Genomic DNA, 16159 nt, shown 5'->3' with positions numbered 1-16159 from the left:
CCTCGACGTCCTCAACGGAGAAAGGCGAAGCATGCAACACGCCAAGACCCCCAGGAGTCGAGGACATAGCCCGCAGGATACGTTCCATCTGGGCAGGTAGGATCCCCCGGTCCTGACCTGCTTGTAGAAAAAATGGTGTCGATAGTGTTCAGAAACCAGCTGATCAATTCCATGGTTAATCCAATAGTAGTCCAATAGATCCAGAATCCAGTATAGTTTTGAGGAATTCACAGTCTGGTGAAGTAGGGACTTGAAGGTTAAAGGCAGAGAGATAAGGGAGAGTGGAGGAGATGCGACCGCTCTCGTCGGAGTCCCAAGCTGTTGGACTGTTGGGATATTCCAAAAAGGTATAGTTTGGACAATCTGTGACTGAATGATGTAGAGTTATGGGGTAAAAACAGCAAGAATGGTGACAAAGCATTTCAGTTTGTACAGGGGTCAAAGGTTAAAGTTGCTCCAATTTTTTAAAAAAGTGATGCAAATTATTGGTTGAGTTAACAAGGTTTTAAAAACCGGAATAGTTTGCACCATGTGTCATGCTTAGTTGTCACTTTACAGAGTAACATGTGTCACATGTCATAGAATCCAAAGGACATCGACATTGTTTGACCTTTATTTTGGAGACCAAACATTCAACACAATCAAAACTATTTCATTTATTCATTCGATAGTCCAAACTATACCTTTTTGGAATATTTATGATCAGACAAATACTGTGTTATACTTCTCAATATGTTTGGAGCATTTTTAAATTTTGATCCCTTTGTAGTTCTTCATTGACCCCTACCTGGCCAGCACTTTTTTCTCAAACACTGATTTATGAAGAACAGTCATGCCAAATCTGATGCGTGTATCACCAAGTGATACAAGCAGGATTGTTTGTTATCTGCTGAACTATTACTGATGACGCTTTGTTGTACATCTGCTTTTGTCCTGCTATCATCAAAGTGTCATCAGCATACAGAAGATTCGAGGTCATATACCTGTGGAATACCTGAAGAAAAACGTCTCAGCAGATTAAAAACAAACAAAAAATGATACAGACACCTGCGTCCTTTAAGTGTGAAGTTAAGTAGTTAAAAAAATGTGAAGAGACCAGCTAAATTTGATGTCCCTGAAATTAAACGTCTTAATTTAATTTGTTGAATTTCCTGCCTCATACACGACCTGAAGCGTCTTCCACGCGTGTGAATGTTTTGAGTGATGTTTGATGATAACGGTCTCGTCTCACGTGCACAGGGTCGAGCCACAGAGACAGGGCCGTGCTGCACTGTCAGTTCTGCGGGAAAAGAGGCCATGCCCACAACTTCATGCGCTCCAAACGCTTCTGCTCCACATCGTGTGCACGAGGGTGAGACACAGTCACGTACCGCCACAAATCAAAGTGCAGCTAAAAAAAAAAAAAAAAAAGCAAAACAAAAAAGGCGTCACATGACCTGTTTGTGTTCTTTCTGTGTGAAGGTTTAATGTTCGTCTGACGAAGCGTTTGCGAGCTTTGAGCGCAGGCAGTCGGACAGAGAGGCCCCGCCCCTCTCTGAACAGGGCGGAGGTGGTGCCTGGGAAGCCACTCCTACTGCGCCTGGTAGGAGTGCCCACTTTTCTTATTTTTAATTTTCTTACAGTGCTGTGGTGGAGTTGAAACATCGGAGGGACAAAAAGAATCAGAATATGAATTTCTGATGGGAAAAAAATCCAAATTTCAGAAAAAAATGAGTAACGCGTTGTGGATTCTGAATAATACATTTCCACACCCAAATCTGAAGCATCTGTTTATATTAAACAATGTTATTATTTCATTTTAAAATGCAATATGTGCAGCGTTTGATTAGTGATTCAAGAAAATGGTCAGATATCTTGATTTTTTTTTTGATTTTTTTTTCTGTAGACATGGTGCATTTGACTAACAACAAGCTGTCTTAAGTTTGTTTGTTTGTTTGTGAACAGCCTGTAATGCACAGTTTTTCATATATTATTATGAATTTTTTTTTACTGAAGATTCATATTCATATTCAAGGCAATGACTGATTGAATTTTCAAGGTCAAAGGTCAAAGTCAGTGAAAATCTTGGAAAATTAGTGAAATCTCTATCCTTTAACATTGAGCACATTTTTGAAATTCATAACTCTGTCAAAATAGATCAAAATTCTTTCGTATTTGAGAGTGTAATGTAGGATGGTATCCTTTGATCTGAATATGATCCAGATTACAGATTTTGTGGCCATTTAAATTTAATATTGAAAACCCCACTTAATGTATATTTTACATTATATCTTAATCAAACGTGCCCCAATCACTCTCATATTCGAATGTGAGGTGCAGCCTGACACTCCCTATCACCTGACAAAGTCTGATCTGGATTGTAGATACTTGAATTTAATATTGAAAAGCCCACATTTTGTACATTTTGCATTATATCGCAATCAAAAGTGCCTCAGTCACTCTCATTTTTCTGTTCTGGATTTATCTACACCACAAAAATTGGATGGTTCCAATTTTATACCTGTTTGTCTTCAAGTTATCAGTCAGAAACCAAGTGTCAAAAAGCAACGACAAATTGTGCACAGCACAGATAATCAATGTTCTGTGAAAATTATCTGAAAAAAGAAATCAGAAACTGAAAAAGCAGAGAGAAAACAAAAAACTGACAACACCACAAAAAGCTTTGATTCAAGTGTATGAACTAAATAGACCCTCTGACATTTGATCACATCTGATTTTGCTTATGAAACATCACTTCTAACAGGACTTTGACCTTGAAACTTTAGATTAGAAACTGGTGTTGTCGGAGGTTTGTGCTCTACGGTGCTCTAGTTTTGGTTGTTTTAGTTGCTTTTCAAAAAGAAATTCATCAAATCAGTGTAAACACACAGGCCTAACACACACGGCCTGGATGATAATACAGTACTGAACACTTTAATATGAAAACAATGCCATCATGAATGCATCCTAGTATCCATATTTATTCTCAGGGTCGGACTAGAGTGCCTTAATTGAGAGAGTAGCATCAACTCAGAACATGGCGCCATTTTGTTTCCAACTGCGCTGAACTACTGAATGAACCTTTAATGTTTTCAACATTTTTTTAAATCATTTAATCACGTACAGCAACACAACCAGGTGCAGGTGCTATCAAAATAAATATAAAAATAGTTAAGCTATCAAATTTACATAACTTTACAATTTATGATGATTTATTTAATTAATTCAAAGCCTGAATTATTCTGGATTAATTTGGCGCCTTGCATGTTAGCAGCCTGACATCGGGGTGAATGTGAGGCATTTGATGTGCAAAGCGCTTTGAGCGTCTGATGCAGATGGAAAAGCGCGTTATAAACACAGTCCATTTCCATCCATTTCAAAATGAGCAGATATTTACACAAAAACAATAAAGTTTGTCAGTTTGAACATTAAATATCTTCTTTGTGGTGTATTCAGTTGAATATAGGTTGAAGAGGATTTGCAAATCATTGTGTTCTGTTTTTATTTACATTTTACACAACGTCCCAACTTCATTGGAATTGGGGTTGTACCAAATCTGTTATATACAGTGTGTTGTGTTACTAGTTGGCCAGTTTGAATAGCCCCCTGGGTGCTCCAATGAGTACATACTATTAGTACATACTCAGTGAGCCTCTGATGACAATCTCACATGCTCAAACAAAGAGTGTGTAACTATCAGGACTGCTCCACTAGTTTGCATGTGAATGTTACTGGATAACTCTGTTGCTTTCTCTGCATAAAGCACTGTTTACCATATCAATGGAGCAAGGGGAAGGGCCGCTCCTCAGACTGTAAGGAGCCAAAGTGGGCCAAAGTGTAAATGAAAGCTGCACAGAACACTCCACAACACAATAGAAATAGAAGTTTGTAATGTAACCTTTGTGTAATAGCAGACAGAAATTGCTTTGAGATGAAGACAAAAAAAAACGCATAGACCATTTTGTATATATTGTTCAAAATGTGCATTTGTGTTTATTGTTTGAACCTTTTTGTTGTACAGTCTTTCACACAAGACGTCAAATTACCTTTATAAAGTGTCAAAACAGTTGTTTATTATAGTTTGCTCTGTGTTTTGAATAAATGTGTGTGGAAAATTATTTTCGATTTACTTTTTCCTCTTATTTTTGATTGTAAACCTTTATTACACTTATAAAACACAACAAAAGCATATATATATTATAAAAGCACAGGTTGTCCTGGAAAAAAAAAGAGACATAAAACTTGATTGTGGGATGCAGGGATGCCCTTGGACCCCAGACGGTTAAAAACCCTCGCATGTAACCGGACAGAGCAGTCTGGATGTGCACCTGTTAAATCAGACACGGCAAAAGGCTGTGATTTGACACTTCTCTGCTTTCACGCTTCCGTCTCATATTTTAATAGTTTTTACAGTGTGCACACTGATTACATAATGGATCAAGTAGATTTGGCAGAACAGTCTGCAAATTTACAACACAAGAGTCAAAAAAAAAAGGAAATTGCACAGCTTACCTTCGATTTGGAAGTTGATTAGAAAGAAAAGCTTGTTGAGGGACAAATTAATCCAGAATAAATCATAATCCAGCAACATTGAACTTTAAAACTGTCACGCAAGTCGATGTCACGTCATTGCATAACAGAGTTACGGCTACAGAAGCATAAATCAGGCTTTAAATTAATTAACTAAATCATTACAAATGGTAAATTTATGTTCATTTGATATCTTAGATATCTGTCTGTATAAAGGGACTCTAGTTAAATGTCCCCCCCCCCAAATCCAGAAATTCAGTAATTTAGAGAAAACCTTTGTCGCTGCATAGACAGTGTCCTCACTTTGCTCCAAAAATATCATAACAATGAAACTGATTAATAATACGACAGTGATTGAACATTAGCGCTGAAATGTTTTAATCTGATTTTAATTTAAATATTTAATGTGAGATTATTCATGTGGTTTATTCTGTGCAACATTTTCCCGTTCTGTCCTGAATTATTACAGCCTCGCGACCTCTGGAGCGCCGGGCGGCGTGAGAAGGAGGGAAAAGAAAAGCGAGGGGAGGAGGAGGAGGGAGGGGTGGAGGAATACGATGACAGGGGAGATGGAGAAGAAGAAGATCCTGCTGTTGCCGTGACAGCCAGGATGGAGCGGCGGGTGGCACGGCGAGCGAGGAGGGCGTCTGCGCCGGCCCTGACCACGTCGATGCCCACCACGACCTTCAAGCCCGCCCCCTCTCAGTGGAGTGTGGAGGAAGTCACCACCTTCATACACATGCTTCCAGGTAATGACCAATCAGATCACGGTGAACACATCCTGCCATAACGCCGCAGTCACACCCACGTTTTTATGACAAAACTTTCACCCACGTTTCTGTTCATGTCATCATCTGTATCATCACACAGATGTCCACCAGGAGGCGACAGAGTTGTTTGAGTAGTCTGCAAGAATAGTTACAGCAGAGTTCAGTTTTGGTGAAATATTTGCGCACAGCGACCGTTTGCCAGAATTGTTCACCTTGGTGTAGTTAACGGTACGATTTTAACGCCGATAATTTGAGATGTTTTTTCGTAAACTCTCCCTGAACTCCTTACGTGGTCCATCAGCGTCTTTCACGAACATTATCTGCCACCTTGGAGATGTTTGTAACGCGGGTGGCCGCCGTCGTGTGATTGGCTGACATGTCTGTGCGCTGTTGTTTCAGGCTGCGGCGACGTGGCGGAGAACTTCCGCCTGCAGGAGATCGACGGTCAGGCGCTGCTGCTGCTGACCGAGGATCATCTGATGACCAGCATGAACATCAAACTGGGACCAGCTCTGAAGATCTGTGCCCACATCAATGCCCTGAAAAACCAATGAGAGCGAAGAGGCGGGGCCTAACGAGGGAGGAGCTATCGCTGCAATAAGAAGCTCTTAAAAGGAGAAAATCTGAGGCTGAAGAGGAACAAAATGACAAAAAGAAATAATATATGAGATTATAAATGGAGGTGGGGCTTTCAGCCCTTTGAGGTCATGTGTAACAGGAAGTGGGCGGCGTTTTTGTAACTATTTTATTTGCAGGTGGAGTGTAAATTTGAAGCCATTTCATGAAGGATTTTGAACATTTAATATATACATTTTTTTTTCCAGAATGTGACATCGGTGACAAATCTACCCCGTAGCTAATATAACCGGTGTGTGTAATAATAACAATAATAATAACAATAATAATAATAATATCTGGACTTTGTAAGTGATTAATGAAAGCTTAATGTTTCTTATCACAATATTCTGGACAAAATCATGTCTGTGGAAAAAAAGTCACTAATCATCACATTTTATGGTATCCTGCTTGAAATTATTTAATAAATGAATAATTAAATCAGTTCTTTGTCTTAATTGGCGTTTAAAAGCAAGACTAACCAGCAGAGGGCGACCGTGAGGCAGGTGAGTTCTGACAAGCTTCGAAATATTTCACATTGATAAATATATTATTATTTTTGTTCCTGCAGACTGTCTCTGGTCTCCAGATCTGGTTTAAGTTAAAATATCAGACGTGCGCTGTGATTGGCTCAGATTTCCGCCCATTTTTCACCACACACCCTGAAATAAATCATCTTTTTCTGAGGAGCAGATGAGCAGCAGTCAGGACGCGCAGCGGAGAACTATCATCTGGACTTTTTAAAAAAGGATTTTAATCTTTTTTTTTTAAAATTAGATCTATAATAGAAGAAGTCACTGCTGAGAATAACTGAACTTTAACTGATTTTGTCACATTTTTTATCAACTTTTTAAATCATTTATTTAGATTATTAAATGTTTTAAATATTTGAATCATTTTTTTCACCTCAACATTCACGCTTCTGAGTAAAAAGACTTTTTTTTTTCCTTCTTTTTGCGTGCGTAAAAGCGCGCGGCGGCTCTCCATGGCGCGCACGTGCAGGCAGATGAGCGGCAGCGTGGCGAGCTGCGCGGGTTGGGCTGGACTCATCGTGGCCACGGCCACCAACGACTGGGTTCGAACCTGCGACTACACGATGGCGACCTGCGTCCGCATGGACGAGCTGGGCTCGCGCGGCCTCTGGGCCGAGTGCGTCATCTCTCCGGCGCTGTACCACTGCGTGGCCCTGAACCAGATCCTGACGCTGCCCCGTGAGACCCACAGTGTTTGATCTAGAACCTGTTACGCAGTGGGCAACTGGCGGCTCGGGGGCCGACTGAGGCCCTCATTTGTGATGACTCTTTAGGTGTGAAGTTTTGTTAGTAACTCACGTACAACAGCAGAGGGCGCTCACTTTTTACTGCTGCTACTTGGTTTCAGTGCGGAAGGTTCCCGGTTCGAATCCCACCCCTGCCACATTTGTCCATGTAATGTGGAGTTGCGTCAGGAAGGGCAGCCGGTGTAAAATTTGTGCCAATTCAACATGCAGATCCACCTTGGATTGCTGTGGCGACCCCGAGTACAAAACAAGGGAGCAGCCGAAGGGACTTACTTACATTTTTAGGCATGTTAGTTTTGGTTCTTTTGATAAACGTTCAAAAGTAACAGTTCTGCTGGAGATGAAGTGAGTGAGGAATCAGAGTGTCTGGGTTTGAGATGGTCCTGGATCAACACTAAGATTCAGGCTTTTAATGACTTCCTAGACTCAGCTGTCAGACATTTATCAATCTGTATGTGGTGAAAGTGTTGAACCTGTAGACATTTACTGATCTCAGCAATGATGTACATGTCTTCTTGTCCTCGGACTTTGAGGTTGAGAGGCACCTGCTAAGATGTTTGGTGATGCTGATATGTTTGCAGGTGAGCGAAGGTCCAAGTCTTTAGTGTCCTGGTGCTTCCCATTTTACCGAGTGACTGTCGGACTCCTAAGCGGTGACTGAAGGTGACGGCTGGATGTCTCTGGTACCAGGTCTCTGTGGAGGATCCTTGGGTCCTACTGGACAGACTTTGTGTGAAACAAGCAGTGACTAAGACTACAATGAGGAGGATCACTGACACTGTGAGGGAACCTCAGCTTCGACATTTTGGCCATGTGGCCCAATTCTGCCAGAGTGTTGAGGACTCTGATCCCTCCAGAAGGTCAAGGACACACCCATGTCTAACCTGGCTGCAGAAGATAGATAGTTATTCTAGAGATGTGGGAATGTACTGGTTGTCTGCCTGGGTGATTGTCATCCAGGACCCAAGGCAGCTCTGTGGTGTGGTGGATGCGGTGAAGCACAGTGAATGCTCTCAGGCTTGATTTGATCAATTTTCTCTTGCATCAAATATTTTAAAATGCAGTTTTTACATTTATTTGTGTGTATTTCGTTGTCTCTGCCTGTATCAGTACCGATACCTCGCAGGCAATGAATAGTTTGATGGTAGTATTATGCAGTACTACGATGCAGGACAACAAATCAAGTGTGAAAATACATTAAAAATGTTTATTATGGCTGGTGTGAAGGAAAGTATTTTTTAAAAAGCTGCCGAATTGTTCTCTCGAGTGGCAGCACGATGTCAAAATTATATCAACTCCTACTTTGAAACTCCTGCGGATAAATTCAAAAACATAATTTCACCCAATTTTAATTATTTAATTATCATTTTTATTGTGTGTTACAGGTCACTCGTGTCAGCTGTGAATGACATTATGACCAATAAAAAGTAAAATTAGTTTTATTCTGTGTTTTTGATGTCGGACAAAGTAAGAATTTCTGTCTGAACATCTGCTGAAATATAAATTTGTGTTAAATTGTGAGTCATTTGTTAATTATACTGCTCATTCCAAATCGGTAACACAAAATTAATCGATTGATCGATTATCATTTAGCAAGCAGCAATTCTGTGCAAGTTTTGTTTGAGTAGTTGATGCTATTCGTTTGATTTTATTGTAATTTTTTAAGAATTGTAAATACCAGGAGTTTGAACTGTTGGTTCAAATAATGTGAAATTAAAGTAGCTGCGACAGAAAACTGATGTATAAAATGTCATAAACAAGCTTTAAGAGGAAAATGTTTGACTGGGTGAGTGTGTGTTGGGCGGGTGAATAATGGACTAATACTGATTCATTTTATTTTTGGTGGACAAACATAAATACCTAAGAAGAGTTTTACGCATCTGAAAGTATCATGAAAGTCTCCAATCCAATCACATATTGAACCCTTTATGATGTACGAACCTTTTGGTGTAATGAAACGTTTGAACGGTGCTTTGGTTTTGACCCGGTCTTTGTCTCTCAGCACACGTGCAGACGTCTCGCGCTCTGATGATCTCCGCCTGTCTGCTGGGGCTTCCTGCGCTCCTGCTGGTGCTCTTGTCCATGCCCTGCGTGCGCCTGTGCAACGACACCTCCACCGTCAGACAGCGCCGCACCCTGGTGGGAGGAATCCTCATCATCATCATGGGTGGGAACGTGCACAAAGAACGAAATGTTGACATTTATAAGATGACAAACATATATGACGTGTTAACATCTTATGTAAAAAGTAAAACCTCCCATGGCTCCACCCCTTTTTCTACCTTGACCCCAAATTTTATGGTTTGTATGCAGTGCTAGTCCTTGCTAAACTAGGTTAGCAAGGTTAGGTCAGCAAACTAGCGAGTTCGATTCTACGAGACAGTCACGCAAGCATTTCCACTGTAAATGTCAGCATATCGGTAGTTCATCATTTTTTAAATTGGAACAATTAATAGAAATAAATCCTACACGTCCTGAGGCCTGTTGGTGCCGATACTTATACTCGGATTCCACAGTGTGAAGTAGATGAGACTCTACGACTCCCCCTGGATGGGACGCCAGTCTGTCACAGGTTACTTTTCCCCATTTACAACTGGTGGGACGGAAACATTGAAATATTTTGTCCAAGGACACAGACTGGAAGCCTGAAGCACACACCAGGAATCAAACCCTCGGCCTACATGTTGGTGATCCAACACCCAGCAGAGCCGCCTGATCAACATCACCGACGTATGAATAATATCTACTCACAACATCTGGGCTGATATCCTGTTGACATGTATAAATTCAGTCTGCTGTCCAATCAGAAGCCACTTTGACCCTGAGAACTTTTAACACGATGGAAGCTAAAAGGTTTAAGGCTATTGTCACGTGATCAAACTGTACTCCAATGAACAATAAACTTACAAACGCTTGTACATGTACTTTATAAGACACAGCTGGATAGTACAAATACTGTTCTTTGAAGTAATTCATTGTAAACAAGCTAACTAGCCTAGGCTAGCTGCTACATACCTCACCAAGCTAGCTAAGAAGGCTAGGTAGCGCATAGTAAGCTTGAAACTGAACACACTGAATAATTTAACAAGTTAATGTGACTTTACCTTCACGTTAATCCAGCTCATGTTTCATGATACAGTTTATGTATATTTCAGAGTTTACAGTCTAATATTAAAGAGTATTTAAAATACATTTGGTCACTGACAGGTTAGATCCTAGTTAGGAAAACCAGGCCCAGATTTAGCTGATTCTGGCCCAGATTTGTTCAATCCTGTTGATTGCTGAGTCTCAGTAACTTATTTGAATGTTTTCAAGTTGGCTAAAGTCAGCACAGGCCAAAGTGTGAAGAAGAATAAAAAAGAACTATTTGTCAAATATCCTGTTCTAGTATTGGGTCCAGGTCTGGATCTGACTTATGTTTGATGAGGACAGACCCACAGTGGCGTGGTGCTATGTGTAAAATATTCAGTTCTTGGGATTTTGTCTTCAATCGAGTCCAGCATGGACTAACTATGGCATAGTTGCTATGTAATCATATGACATAGTAACTATGCCACAGTGGCATAGTATAGTTACTATGTAATCATATGGTTACATAGCAACCATTAAAGAATTAAACATGAACCAGTAGAAATAAAGGCGTGTGCTTAGCCCCGCTCATAGGCTGTACGGTTCTACATCATGATACTAACCTCTGTAAACTGTTTTCCAGCTCTGTGCGGCATCGTATCGACTGTCTGGTTCCCCATTGGCTCTCACCAGAAGGACGGTCTGATGTCATTTGGCTTTTCTCTGTATGCCGGCTGGGTTGGCTCCGCCCTCTCTCTCCTGGGTGGAGCCATGGTTCTGTTTGGCTATTGCACCAACCCTGCAACCTCAAACAGGGAGAACAGCTTCTACTACTCCAGACGCGGGGGCACGGCTGTGCCACTCGACCCCCCTACCAACCACGCCAGGAGTGCCCGCGTGTGAAGGCATAGCGGCATGCTATGGATGGTGGGAATTTTTCTGTGGTTCCCAACGTGAAGTCACTGGAAGGTTACAGACGTACCAGATAATGAAGTTAGAGGTTTTTTTTTTTCATATTTTCTAGACTTAAGAAAATTTACATAAAAATTAGCATTTCATTTAAATATTTTACATTTGAGATTAATGAAAATGTTAACCAAATTTGTTGCTATGACAATGAGCTATCTCCATTTTCTTTTTTTTGTAGCTTTTGATTTCTTTGTATTTTTGTGTTGTTTTAAAAAGTTTGTTGTGAATGCTGAACCGTTAACGCGTTATTTTCTACCTTATTGACTACTAGTAATTAGTCTTGTATGCTTTAAATCTCATAAACTATATTAACAACACATTATATTATCTTATTAAGATTATACAGTGCATCTGGAAAGTATTCAATGCTTCACTTTTTCCACATTTTCTTAGGTTACAGCCTTATTCCAAAACAGATGAAATTCTATTTTTTACTCAAAATTCTACTCACAACACCCCATAATGACAACATGAAAAAGTTTCTTTAGAAATTTTTGCATTTATTAAAAATAAAAATAAGAAATCACATGTACATAAGTATTCACACCCTTTGCCATGAAGCTCAGAATTAAGCTCAGGTGCATTCTGTAAGGTTCTGAAATGCTGGAACTCTGACAGAGTGACCATCTGGTTCTTGGCCCTTCTCCCCTGATCGCTCAGTTTAGACGGGCAGCCAGCTCTAAGAAGAGTCCTGGTGGATCTGAACTTCTTCCATTTACAGATGATAAAGGCCACTGTGCTCATTGGGACCTTCAAAGCAGCAGAAATATTTCTGTACCCTTCTGCAGATTTGTGCCTGGAGACAATCCTGTCTCAGAGATCTACAGATAATTCCTTTGACTTCATGGTTTGTGCTCTGACTGCCAACTGTGGGACCTTATATGTAGACAGGTGTGTGTCTTTCCAAATCATGTCCAATAAACTAAATTTACCCCAGGTGGACTCCAATTAAGCTGTAGAAACATCTCAAGGATGATCAGTGGAAACAGGGGGCACCTGAGCTCAATTTTGAGCTTCGTAGCAAAGACTGTGAATACTTATGTTTGTGTGATTTCTTGTTTATATTTTGAATAAATTAGCAGCAACAAAAAAAATTTTTTTCACTGTCATTATGGGGTAGTGTGTTTAGAATTTTCATGAAAAAATAGATTTAAACCGTTTACGAACAAGGCTGTAACATAAGAAAGTGTGGAAAAACTGAAGCGCTGTAATACTTTCTGGATGCACTGTAAAGGCTTCAGTTTGTAGAAGAAGTGTTTTGTTGAACAAAGATTCATGAAAATGTTTTACACTTTTTTTTTTCTTATTTTGGAGTTGTCATAATTACGGTATAATTGTGAACTGTGTATCTGTTAAACGATGATAAATAAACAAATTTGTCGGCATTGTTACGAGACATTTATTTGTCTGAGCTGATTCTCATGCAGACAAACATTAAAGTCACTCTCAGGTTCTCACACAATCAGAACCTGAAAACAAAACACACAAATCCCGAGGACAGCAAAATCACCACGTGGCGTTCAGGGTCAAAGAGTGTCCAGTAAACATGAGAGACAACTGAAACATTAAAGAGAAAACAAATACTTCTGTTTTTGAGATGATTATGGTCAGATGAAAATTTATTGTTATGTGTCGGACGCAGCTCGGAGAACCGACCAGCGTTTGAAGGACCCAGTATGAAATAAGCAGAGCACGGAAAGGCTAACTGAATTTAATACATAACAGTGATAATATAATAACAAAAAGGTGCGGCCTGGCGTGGTGCGCTCCCAGCAGCGCTAACGGTCCGGAGCCAGAAGCTGTTTCGGACCCAAGGACCCCGCCGACACCCCCCAGGTGGCCGCAACAACCGAGTCTGTGAAAGAAGGAACCATTATGTGAGTCCACACTCTACACACAGAACACTTAAAGGTGTACAAACAGCAAACACTTCCTGGCTTGATTACTGATCAGCTTCCCAACCTGCAGGCATGGAACATCCAGTTCACAAAACTCCACTGCAGTGGAAGCTGATACATGACTAACAAACAGCTCAATACAATAAGGTGTGAGGGACACCACATTTACTGACTGTATAACTGTTAGTCACAAAATCTAACGTACCTCAGGAAGTGTGCTGACGAGCGTGAAACCTCACCCCCTCCTCTTTCACAGACTGTGCATCAAACCTGGACATTCTCAGCATCCGCTGCTGATGAGATGGCTCCCGAGACGACGATCTCACCCGTCTGGTCACAAGGTCGAGTCTCTGGCAAATACACACTGTGCACTCCAGTCTTAAATGCCAACATGTTCCAATCCATCCAGATGCACCACAGCTGCGAGTCCTGACGAGTCGCAGGTGATCAGGGTGAGGTTCTGACAGCCTCAGCAACACAGCCACTCAGTCCCAAACGCACGCCACCTGGGAGGAAAACCAAAAGACAGAAACAAACCGGCAGCCAGGCCCCCCAGCCATATAACATTTATAGTTTTAATGAATCAAATGGGTTTTTATTTTGTCTAACAGGATTGAAATATGAACTTCAATAGTTAAAAAAGTTTTATGGTTTAAGTAGCAATAAAAAAATGAACTGAGAGATGGTAGCTAAGAGACAACAATTTTCATCATGATTGAAACCATTCTTTTGGAATCCTTTAAACTGTGTAACCTGACAGCGAGAATAAAATGCAGGTTTCTTTAAAAATAAAATCAAAATTGCACCATTTCTGAAAAAATTCCAATAATCTCTGAATCATATGTGATGAACATTTCAGATGGACAAAATATTCTCAGCTTAAAGTAGTGATATTTCATCAAAATCACTTTATTCCTCACATCTCGATCATTTAACAATTTGTCAGAAATAAATTGTTGAATGATAACTCAGTTTATATCCATCTATCTAGACATACATGTATATATATATACATACATATACGTATATATATATACATACATATGTATATATGTATATATACATATACACGTATATATACATATACACGTATATATACATATACACGTATATATACATATACACGTATATATATATATATATATATACATATATATATATACGTATATGTATATACATATATACATGTATATACGTATATATATATACGTATATATATATACGTATATGTATATACATATATACATGTATATACATACATATATACATATATATACATACATATATATATATATATATATATATGTGTGTGTGTGTGTGTGTGTGTGTGTGTGTGTGTGTGTGTGTGTGTAATATTCTGACTTAACCATTGAGAGAAGTGGAGAGAGAAACACAGACATCACTGAGAGAGGACGTGCAAAGGAAAAATTATCGTATATACACACACACATTTGTGGGAACTTGGAAAATGTTTATAAAGCAAAAGAATTCTACTTTTTCTTTTCTGATTTATGACATATCTGTCATACAATACTTTGTTTTGTTTTTTATTGCTGCTTGTAGTCATGACCACTTTCACTGAGGTGTCGGACTTGCAGGTGGAGTGAAAAATGAACCCACAGTTAGAAATAATGTGACTGGGGCAAAAACAAAACATACAGTAGTGTTCAGAATAATCGTAGTGCTATGTGACTAAAAAGATTAATCCAGGTTTTGAGTATATTTCTTATTGTTACATGGGAAACAAGGTACCAGTAGATTCAGTAGATTCTCACAAATCCAACAAGACCAAGCATTCATGATATGCACACTCTTAAGGCTATGAAATTGGGCTATTAGTAAAAAAAAAGTAGAAAAGGGGGTGTTCACAATAATAGTAGCATCTGCTGTTGACGCTACAAACTCAAAACTATTATGTTCAAACTGCTTTTTTATCAATCCTGTGAATCACTAAACTAGTATTTAGTTGTATAACCACAGTTTTCATGATTCTTCACATCTGCGAGGCATTAATTTTGTTGGTTTGGAACCAAGATTTTGCTGGTTTACTAGTGTGCTTGGGGTCACTGTGTTGTTGAAACACCCATTTCAAGGGCATGTCCTCTTCAGCATAAGACAACATGACCTCTTCAAGTATTTTGACATATCCAAACTGATCCATGATACCTGGTATGTGGTATATAGGCCCAACACCATAGTAGGAGAAACATGCCCATATCATGATGTTTGCACCACCATGCTTCACTGTCTTCACTGTGAACTGTGGCTTGAATTCAGAGTTTGGGGGTCGTCTCACAAACTGTCTGCGGCCCTTGGACCCAAAAAGAACAATTTTACTCTCATTAGTCCACAAAATATTCCTCCATTTCTCTTTAGGCCAGTTGATGTGTTCTTTGGCAAATTGTAACCTCTTCTGCACGTCTTTTATTTAACAGAGGGACTTTGCGGGGGATTCTTGCAAATAAATTAGCTTCACACAGGCGTCTTCTAACTGTCACAGCACTTACAGGTAACTCCAGACTGTCTTTGATCATCCTGGAGCTGATCAATGGGTGAGCCTTTGCCATTCTGGTTATTCTTCTATCCATTTTGATGGTTGTTTTCTGTTTTCTTCCACTTGTCTCTGGTGGTTTTGTCCATTTTAAAGCATTGGAGATCATTGTAGATGATCAGCCTATAATTTTTTGCACCTGCGTATAAGTTTTCCCCTCTCCAATCAACTTATTAATCAAACTACGCTGTTCTTCTGAACAATGTCTTGAACGTCCCATTTTCCTCAGGCTTTCAAAGAGAAAAGCATGTTCAACAGGTGCTGGCTTCATCCTTAAATAGGGGACACCTGATTCACACCTGTTTGTTCCACAAAATTGACAAACTCACTGACTACTATTATTGTGAACACCCCCTTTTCTACTTTTTTTTACTAATAGCCCAATTTCATAGCCTTAAGAGTGTGCATATCATGAATGCTTGGTCTTGTTGGATTTGTGAGAATCTACTGAATCTACTGGTACCTTGTTTCCCATGTAACAATAAGAAATATACTCAAA

The 16159-nt window shown here is 39.7% G+C and overlaps 2 protein-coding genes across 4 annotated transcripts in view; both read left to right on the top strand.

Annotated features, from left to right (window-relative positions):
• si:ch211-230g15.5 (polyhomeotic-like protein 3) overlaps positions 1 to 6338 on the top strand; it is a 28729-nt gene extending 22391 nt beyond the window's left edge. For all 3 annotated transcript variants that reach the window (XM_034188695.1, XM_034188753.1, XM_034188827.1), the window contains 4 exons: positions 1240 to 1351; positions 1462 to 1582; positions 4979 to 5258; positions 5679 to 6338. In XM_034188695.1, the coding sequence (XP_034044586.1) occupies positions 1240 to 1351; positions 1462 to 1582; positions 4979 to 5258; positions 5679 to 5833 (668 nt within the window). In that variant the 3' untranslated portion in view covers positions 5834 to 6338. The remainder of the gene's footprint in view (positions 1 to 1239; positions 1352 to 1461; positions 1583 to 4978; positions 5259 to 5678) is intronic.
• Positions 6339 to 6859: 521 nt separating this feature from the next.
• LOC117518959 (claudin-11-like) lies at positions 6860 to 11404 on the top strand. The gene is made up of 3 exons (XM_034180244.1): positions 6860 to 7105; positions 9176 to 9340; positions 10886 to 11404. The coding sequence occupies exons 1-3, from the start codon at positions 6880 to 6882 to the stop codon at positions 11143 to 11145; spliced, it is 651 nt and encodes a 216-aa protein (XP_034036135.1). The 5' UTR covers positions 6860 to 6879; the 3' UTR covers positions 11146 to 11404.
• The last annotated feature ends 4755 nt before the right edge of the window (positions 11405 to 16159 follow it).

The sequence above is a fragment of the Thalassophryne amazonica genome, chromosome 1 (genome assembly GCF_902500255.1).
Source record: "Thalassophryne amazonica chromosome 1, fThaAma1.1, whole genome shotgun sequence".
Taxonomy (NCBI): Eukaryota; Metazoa; Chordata; class Actinopteri; order Batrachoidiformes; family Batrachoididae; genus Thalassophryne; species Thalassophryne amazonica.
Note: the sequence above shows the minus strand (reverse complement) of the source record. Positions and strands in the feature narration are given on the sequence as shown.

Bases quoted from the DNA above. Each gene is read 5' to 3' on its own strand.
- LOC117518959 (XM_034180244.1), top strand. From the start codon at position 6,880: ATGGCGCGCACGTGCAGGCAGATGAGCGGCAGCGTGGCGAGCTGCGCG. The intron at 7,106-9,175 runs GTGAGACCCACA...TTTGTCTCTCAG, and splicing joins CCAGATCCTGACGCTGCCCC to CACACGTGCAGACGTCTCGC. The intron at 9,341-10,885 runs GTGGGAACGTGC...ACTGTTTTCCAG, and splicing joins AATCCTCATCATCATCATGG to CTCTGTGCGGCATCGTATCG.